An 18,967-nucleotide genomic window follows, 5' to 3' on the forward strand; every position below is an offset into this window, starting at 1 on the left:
TTCTAATTCTATTGATTTGAGTCTTCTCCCTTTTTTTCTTCATGAGTCTGGCTAATGTTTTATCAATTTTGTTTATCTTCTCAAGGAACCAGATTTTACTTTTATTGATCTTTGCTATCGTTTCCTTCATTTCTTTTTCATTTATTTCTGATCTGATCTTTATGATTTCTTTCCTTCTGGTACCTTTGGGGGTGTTTTTGTTCTTCTTTCTCTAATTGCTTTAGGTGCAAGGTTAGGTTTATTTGAGCTGTTTCTTGTTTCTTGAGGTAGGATTGTATTGCTATAAACTTCCCTCTTAGAACTGCTTTTGCTGCATCCCATAGGTTTTGGGTCATCGTGTTTTCATTGTCATTTGTTTCTAGGTATTTTTTGATTTCCTCTTTGATTTCTTCAGTGATCTCTTGGTTATTTAGTAGCATATTGTTTAGCCTCCATGTGTTTGTATTTTTTACAGATCTTTTTCCTGTAATTGATATCTAGTCTCCTAGCGTTGTGGTCGGAAAAGATACTTGATACGACTTCAATATTCTTAAATTTACCAAGGCTTGATTTGTGACCCAAGATATGATCTATTCTGGAGAATGTTCCATGATCACTTAAGAAGGGACTCTATTCTGTTGGTTTTGTATGGAATGTCCTATAAATATCAATGAAATCCATCTTGTTTAATGTATCATTTAAAGCTTGTGTTTCCTTATTTATTTTCATTTTGGATGATCTGTCCATTGGTGAAAGTGGGGTGTTAAAGTCCCCTACTATGATGGTGTTACTGTCAATTTCCCCTTTTATGACTGTTAGCATTTGCCTTATGTATTGAGGTGCTCCTATGTTGGGTTCATAAATTTTTACAATTGTTATATCTTCTTTTTGGATTGATCCCTTGATCATGATGTAGTGTCCTTCTTTGTCTCTTCTAATAGTCTTTGTTTTAAAGTCTACTTTGTCTGATATGAGAATTGCTCCTCCAGCTTTCTTTTGATTTCCACTTGCATGATTATCTTTTTCCATCCCCTCACTTTCAGTCTGTATGTGTCCCTAGGTCTGAAGTGGGTCTCTTGTAGACAGCATAAATACAGGTCTTGTTTTTGTATCCATTCAGCCAGTCTATGTCGTTTGGTTGGAACATTTAATCCATTTACATTTAAGGTAGTTATCAATACGTATGTTCCTATGACCATTTTCTTAATTGTTTTGGGTTTGTTATTGTAGGTCTTTTCCTTCTCTTGTGTTTCCTGCCTAGAGAAGTTCCTTTAGCATTTGCTGTAAAGCTGGCTTGGTGGTGCTGAATTCTCTTAGCTTTTGCTTGTCTGTAAGGGTTTTAATTTCTCTGTCAAATCTGAATGAGATCCTTGCTGGGTAGAGTAATCTTGGATGTAGGTTTTTCCCTTTCATCACTTTAAGTATGTCCTGCCACACCCTTCTGGCTTGCAGTGTTTCTGCTGAAAGATCAGCTGTTAACCTTACGGGGATTCCCTTGTATATTACTTGTTGTTTTTCCCTTGCTGTTTTTAATATTGTTTCTTTGTATTTAACTTTTGATAGTTTGATTAATATGTGTCTTGGTGTGTTTCTCCTTGGATTTATCCTGCCTGTGACTCTCTTGCTTCCTGGACTTGATTGACTGTTTCCTTTCCCATATTAGGGAAGTTTTCAATTATAATTTCTTCAAATATTTTTTCTGTCTCTTTCTTTTTCTCTTCTTCTTCTGGGACCCCTATAATACGAATGTTGGTGTATTTAATGTTGTCCCAGAGGTCTCTGAGACTGTCCTCAATTCTTTTCTTTCTTTTTTCTTTATTCTGCTCTGTGGTAGTTATTTCCACTATTTTATCTTCCTGGTCACTTATCCGTTTTTCTGCCTCAGTTATTCTGCAATTGACTCCTTCTAGAGAATTTTTAATTTCATTTATTGTATTGTTCATCATTGTTTGTTTGCTCTTTAGTTCTTCTAGGTCCTTGTTAAACATTTCTTGCATTTTCTCTATTCTATTTCCAAGATTTTTCCATCATCTTTACTATCATTATTCTGAATTCTTTTTCAGGTGGACTGCCTATTTCCTCTTCGTTTGGTCTGGTGGGTTTTTACCTTGCTTCTTCATCTGCTGTATGTTTCTCTGTCTTCCTATTTTGCTTAACTTACTGTGTTTGGGGTCTCCTTTACACAGGCTGCAGGTTTGCAGTTCCCGTTGTTTTTGGTGTCTGCCCCCAGTGGGTTAGTTTGGTTCTGTAGGTTGTGTAGGCTTTCTGGTGGAGGATACTGGTGCCTGTGTTCTGGTGGATGAGGCTGGATCTTGTCTTTCTGGTGGGCAAGACAGTGTCCGGTGGTGTGTTTTGGGGTGTCTGTGAATTTAGTATGATTGTAGGCAGCCTCTCTGCTAATGGGTGGGGTTGTGTCCCTGTCTTGCTAGTTGTTTGGCATAGGATGTCCAGCACTGGAGCTTGCTGGTCGTTAAGCGGGGCTGGGTCTTAGCATTGAGACAGAGATCTCTGGGAGTGCTCTCACGGATTGATATTACGTGGGGCTGGGAGGTCTCTGGTGGACCAATGTCCTGAACTCGGCTCTCCCACCTCAGAGGCTCAGGCCTGACACCCAGCTGGAGCCCCAAGATCCTGTCAGCCACACGGCTCAGATAAAAGGGAGAAAAAAAAAAGAAAGAAAGAAAAAGAAAAAATAAAGTTATTAAAATAAAAAAATTATTAAAATAAAAAAGTAATAAAAAAAAGAAAAGAAAGAAGAGAGCAACCTAACCAGTAAACAAATCCACCAATGATAACAAGCACTAAAAACTATACTTAAAAAAAAGGACAGATGGGGCTTCCCTGGTGGCACAGTGGTTGGGAGTCCGCCTGCCGATGCAGGGGACACGGGTTTGTGCCCTGGTCCAGGAGGATCCCACATGCCGTGGAGTGGCTAGGCCCATGAGCCATGGCTGCTGAGCCTGCGTGTCCAGAGCCTGTGCTCCACGGCGGGAGAGGCCACAACAGTGACAGACCCGCATACCACAAAAAAAAAAAAAAAGATGGAACACTAGGACAAATGGTAAAAGCAAACCTATACAGACAAAATCACACAAAGAAGCATACATATAAACACTCACAAAAAGAGAAAAAGGAGGGAAAAAAATATATATATATACATATAAAAAGTAAAGGAAGGGAGCAACCAAATCCATAAACAAATCTTCAATGATAATAAGCTCTAAATACCAGACTGAGATAAACATAAAACCAGAAACAAGTTAGATGCAGAAAGCAAACCCCAAGTCTTCAGTTGCTCCCAAAGTCCACCGGCTCAACTTTGGGATGATTCATTGTCTATTCATGCACTCCACATATGCAGGGTACATCAAGTTGATTGTGGAGATTTAATCCACTGCTCCTGAGGCTGCCCAGAGAAATTTCCCTTTCTCTTCTTTGTTCGCACAGCTCCTCGGGTTCAGCTTTGGATTTTGCCCCACCTCTGCATGTAGGTCACCCTCTGGTGTCTGTTCTTCGCCCAGACAGGAGGGGGTTAAAGGAACACTGACTAGGAGGCTCTGGCTCACTCAGGCCAGGGGGAGGGAGGGGTATGGAATGCGGGGTGAGCCTGTGGTGGCAGAGGCCGACGTGATGTTGCAACAGCCTGAGGTGTGCTGTGTGTTCTCCCGGGGAAGTTGTTGCTGGATCACGGGACCCTGGCAGTGGTGGGCTGCACAGGCTCCTGGAAGCGGTGGTGTGGATAGTGACCTGTGTTTGCACACAGGCTTCTTGGTGGCTGCAGAAGCAGCCTTAGCGTCTCATGCCCGTCTCTGATGTCCGCGCTGATAGCCGCGGCTCGCGCCCGTCTCTGGAGCTCCTTTAGGCGGTACTCTGAATCCGCTCTTCTTGTGCACCCCAAAACAATGGTCTCTTGCCTCTTAGGCAGTTCCAGGCTTTTTCCTGGACTCCCTCCCGGCTAGCTGTGGCATGCTAGTCCCCTTCAGGCTGTGTGCACACAGCCAACCCCAGTCCTCTCCCTGGGATCTGACCTCGGAAGCCCGAGCCTCAGCTCCCAGCCCACACCCACCCCAGCGGGTGAACAGACAAGTCTCTCAGGCTGGTGAGTGCTGGTTGGCACCGATCCTCTGTGTGGGAATCTCTCTGCTTTGCCCTCTGCACCCCTGTTGCTATGCATTCCTCCGTGGCTCTGAAGCTTCCCCCCTCCACCATCCCCCCATCTCCGCCTGCGAAGGGGCTTCCTAGTGTGTGGAAATTTTTCCTCCTTCACAGCTCCCTCCCAGAGGTGCAGGTCCCATCCCTATTCTTTGTCTCTGTTTTTTCTTTTTTCTTTTGCCCTACCCAGGTACGTGGGGGAGTTTCTTGCCTTTTGGGAAGCCTGAGGTCTTCTGCCAGCATTCAATAGGTGTTCTGTAGGAGTTTTTCCACATGTAGATGTATTTCTGACGTATTTGTGGGGAGGAAGGTGATCTCCATGTCTTACCCCTCTGCCATCTTGAAGGTCTCCCCCCAAGGATTTTCTTTTGATAAAAGTCTTGGTTGGGGGCATGTTTGCAAAGCATTTTTTATAGTTTTAAAATGGGGATTCTTTTGTGTGTTTTTTTGCAAGTGGCATCCAGTTGATCAATTATCTCTTTCAACTGGTTAAAAATAAATACTTTTAAAAAACATACCTAAGGCTTCCCTGGTGGCGCAGTGGTTGAGAGTCTGCCTGCCAGTGCAGGGGACGCAGGTTCGTGCCCCGGTCCGGGAGGATCCCACGTGCCGCGAAGCGGCTGGGCCCGTGAGCCATGGCCGCTCAGCCTGCGCGTCTGGAGCCTGTGCTCCGCAACAGGAGAGGCCACAACAGTGAGAGGCCCGCGTACCGCAAAAAAAAAAAAAAAAAAATATATATATATATATATATATTCATTCTACAGTTACATTAAATTCTCTTCAGGAATTAAAATTTTATTTGCAGGTATTTTGATGTCACTAAGAGCTTGTTTAATGATAGCCTCATTTGTAAGGATTTTCACTAGTCATGTGGTCAGCATTCCACAAAGATTAACTGATTGCAGGCACAGCTTCTACAAGTAGCCACTTCCCTTCAAGGAGACTTAGGCCACCTTGATCATTATGCTCTGGAGCTTAAAATTATTCAGACTTAACGCTATCACTGACACACACTAGACAGGAGTTCCACTTCTATTCTACTAACTGATTTTTTTTTTTAACATTTTTCAGCTGCTTTGGCACTTCACATACGTTAAAATGTAAAAGAGCATATGCCTCAAAAGTTAATCCCAGTGTCCCTATGCCACATTTACTGTGATTTAGAAGTTTTATTATTTCCCTTCCACTCCCATCCCCTCCCCCATGTCCTTCAGGCTACAAAACCAGATGCCCTTCTAAGATACCTTGCCAATCTCCATTCCCTCCTCTACATCTTTTTCTTTTCTTTTCTTTTCTCTTTTTTCCTATCAATCTGCAAGATATATAGAGTCAGCAGGGTAATATGGAGCTCCTCAGAGTTGGATATGAATTCTTTTTTATTTTAAGATTTTTTTTTTTTGATGTGGACCATTTTTAAAGTCTTTATTGAATTTGTTACAATATTGCTTCTGTTTTATGTTTTGGTTTTTGGCCACGAGGCATGTGGGATCTTAGCTCCTCGACCAGGGATCAACCCCATACCCCCTGCATTGGAAGGCAAAGTCGTAACCATTGGACCACCAGGGAAGTCCCATGGATATGAATTTTGGCATTAATGTTCCTATAACACTAGGTATCCCTGGGCAGTACTTATTTTTTTTGAGACTTTTTTCCTTAACTGTAAGGGACAGCAGAAATATCATTTGGCTTTCAGAACCATGAGAGTGAAGGGAGTTTTTAAAGACTGTGACAGCATCCAGGGTACCTTATATTATAGCCTGTATTCTTCTTTTCTTTTTTCCTTCATTTAGGTCTGACACCAACTATCCTCCAGCGTTCCTTTTCCTCACCATTCCCACTCTTCTCTCTCAATACTCTCTCCATCATCACCTTCCACATAACTCTTTTGCAACCATATGGCTTTTTTTTTTCTCATTAATAGGAAACCATTTCTGGGTAGAGTCAATGGTACCATCAAGGGGTGTTATGGGGGAAGGGGAGACTTACCTCAGTCTCAGTAACCATCAGCCCCTACCACTCCACGCCTTTCAAACTGAGCATCCAATCTTGAGTTTACTATGCTAACACTGTTTTAAAACAAGTCCTCTAATCTTCAGCATCCCCAAAACTACCTGAAATTAACACATAATCTAAGTAAAAAGAGTGTGTTCCCTGTGAAAGCATCTTGTGTGATAAGTCCCCTTCCTTCCCTTCCCACCAGATTGCTATTCCCGAGTCCCTGGAGTTTAGAAATTCTAGAGCCAGCCACTAAGTCTTATCTCCTCTCCCCAAGATATTACGGTGCCCTTACTGCTATGGTTGGCCCCACTGTCCTCCTAAAATCCCTGTCTTTTCTCCTGCCTGTTGATTGTAACTGGAGCAATGGTGCTACTTCTTCTCCTTCCTCTGACTCAATATTGCTAAGCCCATCCAAGTCCATTCACACTCCCTGCACAGCCTTCAGTACTAAAGACAGCTCCATGCTGGGTTTTGTCAACAGTCATGTTGTTGCCCTCAGGAGCCATCCCAGGACACATGTTAAGTAGCAGCAGGTAGGTTTTTGGTCTGAAGACAAATCACCAAGGAGAAGAATTGCTAGACATGTGCCCCGTAGGGCAAAAAAAGAAAGAGCAAGGGACCAGGGGAATGGGAAAGGGAACTTTTTTTTAAAATTTATTTATCTATTTTTGGCTGTGTTGGGTCTTCATTGCCGCGCACAGGCTTTCTCTAGTTGCAGCGAGCGGGGGCTACTCTTCATTGCGGTGCGAGGGCTTCTCATTGTGGTGGCTTCTCTTGTCACAGAGCGTGGGCTCTAGGCGCACAGGTGTCAGTAGTTGTGGCATGCGGGCTCAGTAGTTGTGGCCCACAGGCTTAGTTGCTCTGCAGCATGTGAGATCTTCCCGGACCGGGGCTCAAACCCGTGTCCCCTGCATTCGCAGGTGGATTCTTAACCACTGCGCCACCAGAGAATTCCAAAGGAACATGTTTGACCTCTCAGTGATACAAGTTTATTCAGAAATCATGGCAGAATTTTTAGTGGCTTTGAATTAGTGCTTCTAATAGCAGCTGAAGTAGTTGTAATAACGGGAAAGTAGTAAGGGAAACTAAAGCGGCAATAGTTGGAAAGTTTTCATCTGATTAAATATAAAGGCTATTATTTTGTAGGAATCATCCAGGGAACTTGCTTAAAATGCAGATTCCTGGGCTCTGTCCCTAGAGAGTTAGATTCAGGGTCTGAAGTAAAGCCAGGAATCTTCATTGTAACAAAGACTCTGGTAATTCTGATGCAGGTGGTCCAAGGACCACACCTTGAAAAATACTGACTGAGAGAGAGTGGAGTAGAAGAAAGGCCCCTGGACTATGCATAGGAAGACCTAGCATTGCCACCAGTGCCTAGTGCTGAGGGACCTGAGGCAAGTCACTTACCTCCTTTAATCTTGGCCTCCTTACCAATAAAATGAAGGGTTCAATGAGCTGGTCTTTAAGGACCTTGCCAATGGTAAGAAAAAACCTATTTTCTCTCATCATTCTTATAACCACCATATCTCTTTAAAGATTTAAAAATTAGGTAATTATACTGATGTGCATGAGGACAAACAAATGTGCTACTTACATTTAATAATGAAACAAGTGAGGTTCCTATGCAGTCTCCTGTGTCTGGCAGCAGTATTTCTCCAGTTCCAGTGTGGTTTCTATGATATGCTAGCACGTTTTTGGAGTCCCCAGTCATAGATTTCTTTTCCATTTTTTTTTTTAAATGTGTTTCTTCCCTTAGGTAATTGTATTGCTCAAATATATCATTTTATCCACTCACTGTATTAGGTACACACTTCCTTCTACAGAAAATGAGAAGCTAAGTTTTAAGACTAGAGAAAAATGCTCTTTTAATGTGTGAGGAACTCTAAGGTGAAATACATATTTGTAATGGCCCTGACAGAAAAATTATGCCCCTTTCTCCACCTCCCAAGATTGTATTAGCCAACTGTGGGCAAAGAGAAAATTTGTTAAGCCTACTTGTATCATACTGTATCATTCATTGTCTCTGTATCCTCTCAATTCCTTTCCAAGCCAGCATCACCCTGGTTTACTCATTCCACAAACATTTATTGAATGGATAGTCTGAGCTAAAACTATGTGAGGCACTGAGATTTTAGACATAAATAAGACCTAATCCCCTGACTTCAAGGCTATTAAAGAATAGCCTCACAGACTATGAAAGAAGACATGCATCATCACATAATGGCAATCTAGTTTGAGAATTACAATAGTACTTAAGTGCAGTCATGGCTGAGAGAAGGGGTGATAAACTCCTTAGAGGTGTAGAGGAAAGGCTTCATAGAGATGCTTATCTTTAAAGATCAGGAGGAATTCTCCAGAGAAATGAGGAAAGAAAGGGAAGAAGAAACAGCACATTCAAATACGAAGGGATGAAACAGTAGAACTTATTCTGAGAGCCACATGTCATTTCATGTGACCAAAGGGTTGGCTGCACAGGGGATTTGCAAGAGATAATTATGAGAATCTCTAACAGTCACTGAGCACTTAATAGATGTCAGGCATTATCCTGAACAATCTACATGTGTTAATACATTAATCCTTAGCACAACCCTAATGAGGGAGGTATGATTATTATCCCTACTAGGCAAATGAAGAATCTGAGGTACAGAGATGTTAAAATAACTCTCCCAGGTTTACACAGCCAGTAAAAGCTGGAACCCAGGCAGTCTTGCTTTAGAGCCCATGTCCTGCACTGTGCAGCACGACTGCTTCTTAGAGATGGACTGGAGAAGGAGACAGGACGAAGATCAAGGAGAGACTTAGAGGTCATCACAAGGAGTCTGGAGTTTATCCCCTAGCCAATGAGAATCTAGGAAATGTTTGAATTAATATATCTGTGCGTAAGAAAGGCCATACAGAAGGAATATACAGATGCACTACAAGAGGGCTAAAACTACAGGAAGGATGCCAGGAAGAAAACTAAAGTAATTGTCCCTTAAGAGAAAATGAAAATCTGAACTCAAGCAGTAGCCAGTGTGGTTGGGAGCAAGGGAGTGGCGGAGGTGGGACTATTCCTTCTCTAGGGACAGAGCTCCTCTTCAATCCACTCTCTGAATTTGACTCATACTGTAAGAAATATCTATTTAAAACTATTTCTTCCTATTGTTCATGACTCTATTCTTCCTCTGCTCCTAAATTTCTATCGAGCAACCTACCCTTGGTTTCTATTTCTCACCTGGCCTATCTGACTAGCCAGGGACTTAAGTGCAAGCATGTCCTTCAGTAGCTGGCGATCTTTAACGATGTGAGCCTTCCAATCCCATTTGTGTTCTACTACAGACAGACAGCTTGGTAACAGTTTGGTTGACAACTAAAGGAGATAAATAGTTAAGAAAATGTCAAGAAAGGGTTCTTTTACATTGAGCAAGCAAGATTATGTCTCTAAATTTGTTTCCCAAAGAAAATCATCCTCTGTAAACAGCTTCATTAAGTCTTTGCATCATTGTGTAAAATCTACATATTAAAAAAAAAGTCTAAATGGCTTTTCATTCCCTTCTTAAGGAAATCCTACATCAATTCAGAGTTCTCAGATAAATAAATGTAAGACTAAGGCTGTTGTGACTTTGTTTGCTTTTTGTTTATTTTCCTTAAAAAAACACTACGGATGATTGCTGAATATTTTCAATACCCAGAATCGTAAAAATTCTAAGTTTACATTGAGCCAAACTATTCTTCTTACAGTTATTCTGCCATCTTTGCTGAGAGCGAACTGAGTGGCTGGGATTATGACTATGGTTTCTGCTTACCCAAGACACTCCAATGTGCTCCTGAACCAGATGCTTTTAATCCCTGTGAAGATATTATGGGCTATGACTTCCTTAGAGTACTGATTTGGCTGATTAATATTTTAGCCATCACGGGAAATGTGACTGTCCTCTTTGTTCTCCTGACCAGTCGTTATAAACTGACAGTGCCCCGCTTTCTCATGTGCAACCTCTCCTTTGCAGACTTCTGCATGGGGCTCTACCTGCTACTCATTGCCTCAGTTGATGCCCAAACCAAAGGCCAGTATTATAACCATGCCATAGATTGGCAGACAGGGAGTGGATGTAGCGCTGCTGGCTTCTTCACTGTATTTGCGAGTGAACTTTCTGTCTACACCCTCACAGTCATCACACTAGAAAGATGGCACACCATCACCTATGCTATTCAGCTGGACCAAAAGCTGCGATTAAAACATGCCATTCCGATTATGCTTGGAGGATGGCTCTTTTCTACTCTAATCGCCATGTTGCCTCTTGTGGGTGTCAGCAATTACATGAAGGTCAGCATTTGCCTCCCCATGGATGTGGAAACCACTCTCTCACAGGTCTACATATTAACCATCCTGATGCTCAATGTGGTGGCCTTCATCATCATCTGTGCTTGCTACATTAAAATTTATTTTGCAGTTCAAAATCCGGAGCTGATGGCTACTAACAAAGATACAAAGATTGCTAAGAAAATGGCAGTCCTCATCTTCACCGATTTCACCTGCATGGCACCAATCTCTTTCTTTGCCATCTCAGCTGCCTTCAAAGTGCCCCTTATTACAGTAACCAACTCTAAGGTTTTACTGGTTCTTTTTTATCCTGTCAATTCGTGTGCCAATCCGTTTCTGTACGCAATTTTCACAAAGGCATTCCGAAGGGATTTCTTTCTGTTGCTGAGCAAATTTGGCTGCTGTAAATATCGAGCTGAACTTTATAGGAGGAAGGATTTTTCAGCTTATACCTCCAACTGCAAAAATGGCTTCACTGGATCAAATAAGCCTTCCCAGTCTACCTTGTAAGTGACCACATTACAATGTCAATATTCAGCTGTCCTGGACAAGACTTGCTGTAAGGAGTGTTAACTGTTACATCAGTAACCACATTACTGAATTATACTTAAATATGTAAAAAAATTATCTGTACCAGTAATTTTAACAAAGAGCTGATTTCAGGAAATTATGTTAGGCACATTAGGCAAAAAAAGACCTCTTCCTGGCTCAAAGTGTGGTCTATGACCATTGCCAGTCTAAAAACTATGCGTCACTGGCACATGACCATACAGAAGTTGAGAGTGTTTAGAAACTTTTACAGCAATTTTGGCAGAGTAATTTTATGTCTGTTGAATCTAATATTTTAAAAATGAGGTGATATTTTGCATGTCTTTAATTTTTTCTTTTTGTCCTTGCAATAATTTTTATTGCATTTTATAAAAATGTTAGTCCGTAACATTTGAAGTTTAAAATAACTTGTCCTTTTCATCAGATAGCTTGAGAAATACACTCTAGAGATGCACTGTTCAATCTGGTACCCACCAGACACATGTAGCTAAATTAAAATGAAATTAAAAATGTAGTTTCTCAGTTGCACTAGCCCCATTTCAAATGCTCAGTAGCCACACATGATCAGTGGTTACCCTATTAGACAGCACATACACAGAACAGTTTCATCATCACAGAAAGTTCTATTGGATAGTGCTGTCCTAAAGACGTTTATCTATCCCATCTAGGTTCTACTATTTAAAGTAAAGTAAGCATCTGAAGGCACATTTCAGCCTGTTGGTTTGGTGTTTAGTCTCTAAAGAGCAATGAAGCATTAAACAGTATACTGTAAACTCCTTGTGGGTAGGAACCCTGTCTCAATTTTGTTTCCGTCTCCTAGCTCAGGATCTCGGCAATAGTATCCAACAAATGTGCTGAATTACACTGAAGTTATGAAATCAATAAGGGAAAAAAAAATTTTTTTTTCTTTCTAGGGCCCTATCTTTTATGGAAGTAAAAGAAAATATTTAAATATTTTAAAATGCTTAACTTTCATCATTTCTATCTTTGAGGGTATAGAAAAATACATCCAATATTTGCTAGAGATATTTTTATTTATCAGAATTGACTCTTATAGGACAATGAAATTACGGTTTTAATTGCAGTGGTTTTTGTAAGTTCTTCTGACACTTTAAAGTAACTTACTGAAAGTTTATTATATGCCAAACATGTTGTTAAGTATTTTATATAATTTAACCCACTTAATCTTCATAAAACTCTATGATGAAGATATTATTCACATTTTATAATAGAGGAAAACCTATTACAATTTTCCCAAGTTCTCAAAACTAATAAAAGATTCAACTAATGGGATTCAAACTCAAAGTTCTGATTCAGGACCCCAGCATCTTAACCACTGTGTTCTACTGCCTCCCATACTGGTAAATCATAGTCATTCAAAGGTTTAATATGTGTTCAAAGTTCTTTCAATATCCCCCAACATTTTCCAACATAAGAAAAGTTGAAATAATTGTGTGTGCACACCTGTACACTTAGATTCAACATTTTACTATATTGGTTTCATAACACACCTATATAACTATCTAGCAGTATTTATCCATCCATTTCTGATGCATTTTAAGTTGCAGACCTCAGTAATTGTCAGCCCTTAAACGCTTCAGCATGCTGATCATTAACCAAAGTTTAGTATTTGTCTACATTTTTAAGGTAAAATTTACATATGGTGAAATGGACAAATCCTAAGCATACCATTTAATGCATTTTGAGAAATGCAGACACCCAAAACCTCCATGAAGATATAGAACACTCACCCCAGAAAGTTTCCTCATGCCCTTTCTTAATTAACCCCTCACCCCTACCCTACAGGGGTAATAATGGTTATGATTTTTTTCCCCATAGATTAATTCTTGTCTGCTCTAGAACTTCATATAAATAGAATCATACAGTTTATACTCTTTTGTGTAAGGCTCTTTGACTCAATACAATGTTTTTGCTATTCATCACTGCTGCTGCTTGAATTAGTAGTTCATTCCTTTTTCATTGATGAATAGTATCCCACTGTATGAATGTAACACTGTTTTCCATTTTCTTATCAATGGATATCTGGCCTATTTCCAGTTTTTAGCTCTGCTTTGGCATTTATTAAATAAATGTGTAGGCATAACTAGACTCTCCAAACATTTAGTCTGCTTTCAATCATTATGCCATTTTGTAAAATTATTCAAAATAGATAAAAAGTATAAACTTTATAAAATATCTCTTCTCTGTAATGTGTTTTTTATATTTCTGACTTTTCTACTCCACAACTAGTTACTTGTCTTTACTCAAATGCAGTCCTCTCTCTTGTAAGCCAGTGTTCTAGAATTTGTCTCAATGATATGAGAGAATGCTAATTAGTCATGTTGCTGTATACACACACAATAAACTTTCTGATTCACAATCACAGAACCAAAACAACTAAGCAAGGAAAACAGAACGTAAAACAAAAGAAAAAATAAAGTACAACCTTGTGGAGAAACTTTAAATTATGAACTCTTAATTATTGTTTGAGCCTAAGGTACTTGTACCTATACTCTGAAAACAACTTTTACAGCCTTTTCCACAAATACTGATCTTTATTTTCTACATTATAATTTAAGTTTTAACATACAGAGTCATAGTGTACTGTCTTCCTCATTCTCACATCCTTTCATTCACTAATTATTCCTTTCAATTGTCTTCCACATCAGTTCTTTATTTTGCTTCCCTACCACCATGCCCACATCTCAGGCCATTTCCCCTTACCTCTGGAGTATTACTATACCTCCCTCATTTTTATTCATATCCAACCTTTCCCATGTCCATGCTCTCATGGACATCCCACCACCACCACTGATTAATCATCCTAAAATGCTATCTCATCTTATTACACACCTGCCAAAAATTCTGAGCAGCTCATCATTACCTATAAATTTTAGCTCCTAGCCTAACATTCAAAGAGCTCCAGAATCCACCCTCAAGTTTGCTCACTTTATCTCCCGTTTTTTTACATGAAACAAGTTGTCCCAATTACCTTTCCCTAGCTATGCATCTCCATGCTGGTGCCTGTGCCACTCTTACCATCTGGCGCACCTTCTTCCTTACCTGTCTTCCTCCTGCATTCTTTAAGATCCCAGCTACAGGTTTATCTTATCAAATTCTTCTTAATCTACTCCCTCCCTAATCCACTATAGTCAAGACACTGCCTTTACTTCAAATAAAGCAGGGCATAAATAATAAATATGTAACCACAATGGTTTATCTCTTTAGACTTCTTTAGTACCTGTCATCTGTATCACGTATTTTTTGTTCTACAATGCTGGTATTATCTTTACATGTGTATCTCTTATTTCACCTACCTTATAAATTCCTTTAGTGATATACTCATCTCCTACTTCTTCATTTCTCCCACTATATCTATCCTAGTCTTGCACATGAGGTGATTAATATTTTTAGCTGATTCACTTTTATAACTGAAATATAAAACAATCCTTGTTAAGAAGCATTTTCCTTATGAGATGGTCTCACAGAAAGTGTGTATGTTCCTAATCTGTATAATCTCTCATACATAAATCATAAAAACATCAAATGCTCAAGAAATTTATATTTCTATCATGTATTTTTTTTTTTTACCATGTTTGACGTTATCACTTGTAGGTTGCAAAATGACTAAAAAGAGTTAATTTGGAGTAGCTCATCTAAACTTACAAAATATTTTTAAAAGGCATTTTGTCCAAATGTTATAACATTTGCTATAAAGGGCCTGGTTTTAGTTTCCTCAAAAATGTATTAATAAGCCCACGTGTAAATTAAGAATCTTTATGTCACTAAGATTTCAGTAAATGTGTTCACAATTGGAAAGAATCTTTTCTTCAAAATGTGCAATATTTTTATTAATATCAAGTCACTTCCTAAGAGTTATTACCATGAGCCACCTATTTATAATTTAGCTTTCTAGTTACAAATAGTAAAATTTCCACCTAGCTCAGAGTATATTTACATGAAAAACAGCACAGCATTAACCTACTAACAAGAGTCAAAAGAAATTCCCCCACTAAATTCCCCTGCTCACCACCCAATTAACCTTTGCTATTCACTCTAAGTTATTAGTTTGGCTACACAACTTAAATGACTTCAACTGAGTGCCTCAGCCAGAACTGGAGTCTCATTGCCCTATGAAGTCTGAGCTGTAACAGATAATCTTTTACACATATTATAGCACACTGAATAAAACAGGTAAAGAAGGTAATCCAGGCAAGGTCAGTTGGTCAGTCCCTAAGAGACTGTGCAAACTCAAGACCTTCTTAGCCTACAGGGAGAGGTGGAAAGTATGTTAAAAAAGCACTGCAGGATGCATGCATGAGAAAAAGTTTGCGTTAGGAAATTACTATACATGATACTTACATAAATTTCATTTAACACAACAAACTAACTTCTTTCACAGAGACATTCACCATCTATAATATGATGTAGGATGACATTTGCCAAGTTATTGTATTTATAAGAACATATAACTTACTTTACGATATTTTGTTAAAATATGCAACAAGAAGTGTTAAGCTTGGACATGATAAAGAGGTTCCTGAAAGTAAAAGTAGTATCACATTAAAGCCAAGTCTCAGGTAAACTCCACCAACTTGCAGGACTTAAAGTACAATTTACTCTTTCAAAATGGATTAAGATTTGTCTCACTTTATCTTTGGCACATGGGCTAAAAATATATTTAACTGTGAGTTATGACCCATCAGTAGGTAGTGAAATCAACTTAGTGGGCCCATACCATCAAAAAGTTTTCTGTAATGTAACAGAATAGAATCAAATATAGGAGGGACACACAAATGGGACAGTGACTTTTTTTCTCTGATAAAATGTGCCACATAAATAAAGACGGCAATATAGTAGTATTTGTGATACAATTTTTTTTTAAATCACTAAAGCAAAGTGAGAATTTAAAATTCACAGTGGAGAGGAGGAAAAGAATTTTAGAAACAACTATTATTGCCTCTCCCAAACACTTAAACCAACATTAAACCCCAATTTCCAAGTGAATGCACCTTGTCGACAAATTCAGCAGTTAATACAGGGTGACCGGGTGAGCCTGGGAAAAAAAAAGCAGGAAGAAGAATAGAAAGTGTACCCCCTCCTCAACACTGGAGGGGGTACATTTCAGCAATGACACAAAGAATAAGTGCTCTCATTTGCCTCCCATGTAGAAAAGATGAACATTTCATGGTAGGCAACATCCATGAGGGAACCCATAGCTCCTGGGAGTTATCAAGAGACGGAAAAGGATTTGGAATAGCAGTGGTGGTGGTGGACAGTCACTCTGAGGATGAAGAAGGCATAGCTGGAGAATCTGGAGAGGGGACCAGCTCACTCACTAGTACTAACTGAATCCTCATGCAGCGGCCAACTTTAGGCCAAAGACAGTGTCCCCCTCATGTTGTTCATGACCCAGATAAGATTTATCCAGATTTTGAGAAGACCTAACAGTAGCTGAGTCCCTTGGGTAGAACAGAACAAGTGTTGGAATAAATTAAACCCTCCAAGTGGGGTTGCCTCTGAAAAAGAAGTGGGGAATTCACCCTGTGACCAGCCAGATCCAGGTACGTAACCCTCAAGGAGCTTTCACAGACCATAATCCACTCAATCCCAGAACTGCTTTTTGTGAGAGAATTACTACCCTGGAGAACACCATTCAGGGCCAAAACAGGGATCCTAGACTTGGATACCATGTGTACTCCACCCACTAAAAGAAGCAGAATGATGGAGAAAACGTTCCTTTGAGGAATTTAAGTCTACTAAGGAAAAGAATATTACAGAATAGGTTACTAATATGCTTTATTTTCAATGGTGTAGGAAAACGGTGCTATTTGCATTTTACATTTTGTTTTCTCTCCCTGGTTTTAAGAGTTATCCAGGTCTTCTCTTTTCAAATGAGATTGTCTCACCTAAGCAGAAGGTTCCTAAACAGAACATCTCTTCTTGACTTTTGTTTTAGAAAACCTAATCTCAATGAGGGAATTCCCTGTTAGGAAAAAAGAAGAGAGACAGTATCTTTGAGGGGTAAAGACTCTGCAAAGGGGTCTTCAACGGTAAGAAAAATAGAAAAAAAAAAAAATAGGGAAAGAGGGAAGAGGACAGAAGTATGAAGCAACAAGAATTAGAATGGGAACCCAACCCACTCCCTACAGTTCCCCAGGGAAATAGCAGGTACAAAGAAGAATGGCCTGGCCACATGATAAACCCAGAAAGGCTCATCCTTGGCTCTAGGGATCCTGGCCTCAGCAACTATTTTCATGTTTAGTATGAGCTCAACTGAGGCATCTGCCTCCAAGGAACCATCTGGGCTTGCACAATCAGCATACTGCTGGTGATAAGCGTAGACTGAAGATCCAGAGAAGCCTTCTTAAATATCCTGCTACTTATAAGACTCTCCAGGATCCTTTTTTTTTTCAAATATGATTTTTTTTTAATTGGAGTATAGCTGCTTTACAATATTGTGTTACTCTCCAGGGTCTTTTGTAACATGGTTTGGTGAGAGGTGGGAAGAACACCAGCCCCAATCTAATAATTGATACTGACTTCACCACGAAGGGGAACTGGAGTCTGATTTAAATTTTACTTCAAAATTAAAGAAATATGACATTTTTTCATGCTACATCACACCCGATACATCTATGCTTTGTAATGGTATAGACAATGGGGGTTAAAAAATAAAAACCTGTTAAAACAGTTTGAAATGTAAAATGAAAGAAATGTAAAACTGTATATTTGTATTTGCATCTGAATTATAATTTTATTAAATTCCATGCAGTGAACAACATGTGATCGAGTCCCACTGATCTTAATGATGTACTGAGCTCATCAGTTTTACCACTCTGCATCACCAACGGCTTTTGCAAATACATAGTCTCTCCCTCCAAAACACATAATACCATCTTTCAAATAGAATTTCCATTTGTTCTTGCTTCGATGAATCTGGAGGGAGAAAAACAGCCTAAATTAATTAAATTTAGAAGTCAAAGGATCATTTACATTTCTTTGCATATCCCATGGGATTATTCTGACCCTAAATGGGAGTTCTTTATAAATAAGACCCTCCTCAAGATAGTTTATTCATTCACTCAGTTCCTATGTGTCAGGTATTGTTTTAGGCACTGGAGATCTATATTAGCTTTTTAAAAAGGAAAATATAGATATAATTTTTTAGAACAGGAAAAAAATTCCTGTCTTTGAAGAGGTTACATTTTAGTAAGGATGGGAGAAACAAACTTAATAAACACGTAAACTATACAGAATATTAAAAGGTGGTTAAGTGTTATGAAAAATAGATCTGGAAAAGGAATATCACGAACACAGAGGTGGGGTTAGAATTTTAAATAGAAGAGTCAGGGTGGGCCTGACTTGTGAAGTAACATTTGAGCAAAGACTTAAAAAGAAGATATTGAGTAGAGAGCATTCCAGACAAAGGGAACAGAAGTCCTGAGGAGGGGCATGCCTGGATTGCTCAAGAAAAGCAAAAAGTTCACTATGTCTGCAAAGGAATAAACAAGAGAGGATGTAGTTAATAATATCCGGAATGAAAAAATAGTGGTGTTTCATTTCTAAGAAGAAAGTCACAATAACGCACTGAGCAAGGTCTGAAAATACAACTTATAATCTATCAGATTCTATTAGCTATTCTTTGGATTCAGTAAATCAGCCTGATACAAAATTAAAACCAGAAAATCCTACTACCTTAAGAGGTAAGAAATCGTACAATCATTGTTACTTCTGGGTAGACCACAAGTGACTATTTTAAAAATTTAGAAATATATGATCTGAAATCAAGGGTAAAAATTAAACCTGGGTGTTGATTGCAAATAGTCAAATCAAGGAAGAAAAGCCTGTGACTAGTATTTGGATGCATTTTGTGAAGCATAAGAAAATACAAAGGATAAACCCTCTATTTGTGTGTGGGGGAAATGGCCTGGCGACAGAAAATTTCTTTTCTGAGTTTGACTTCCAAATTTCCACTTGCACGTATCT

General features: G+C 39.3%; 2 protein-coding genes across 2 annotated transcripts in view; one reads left to right on the plus strand and one right to left on the minus strand.

The window, feature by feature from the left end:
* LHCGR (luteinizing hormone/choriogonadotropin receptor) overlaps positions 1–11,278 on the plus strand; it is a 59,207-nt gene extending 47,929 nt beyond the window's left edge. The window contains exon 11 of the mRNA XM_067703027.1: positions 9,850–11,278. Coding sequence (XP_067559128.1) covers positions 9,850–10,939 — 1,090 coding nt within the window. The 3' untranslated portion in view covers positions 10,940–11,278. The remainder of the gene's footprint in view (positions 1–9,849) is intronic.
* Positions 11,279–17,703: 6,425 nt separating this feature from the next.
* Positions 17,704–18,967, minus strand: part of GTF2A1L (general transcription factor IIA subunit 1 like) — a 62,911-nt gene continuing 61,647 nt past the window's right edge. The window contains exon 11 of the mRNA XM_067703029.1: positions 17,704–17,917. Coding sequence (XP_067559130.1) covers positions 17,810–17,917 — 108 coding nt within the window. The 3' untranslated portion in view covers positions 17,704–17,809. The remainder of the gene's footprint in view (positions 17,918–18,967) is intronic.

Source organism: Pseudorca crassidens, chromosome 14 (genome assembly GCF_039906515.1).
Source record: "Pseudorca crassidens isolate mPseCra1 chromosome 14, mPseCra1.hap1, whole genome shotgun sequence".
Classification (NCBI taxonomy): domain Eukaryota; kingdom Metazoa; phylum Chordata; class Mammalia; order Artiodactyla; family Delphinidae; genus Pseudorca; species Pseudorca crassidens.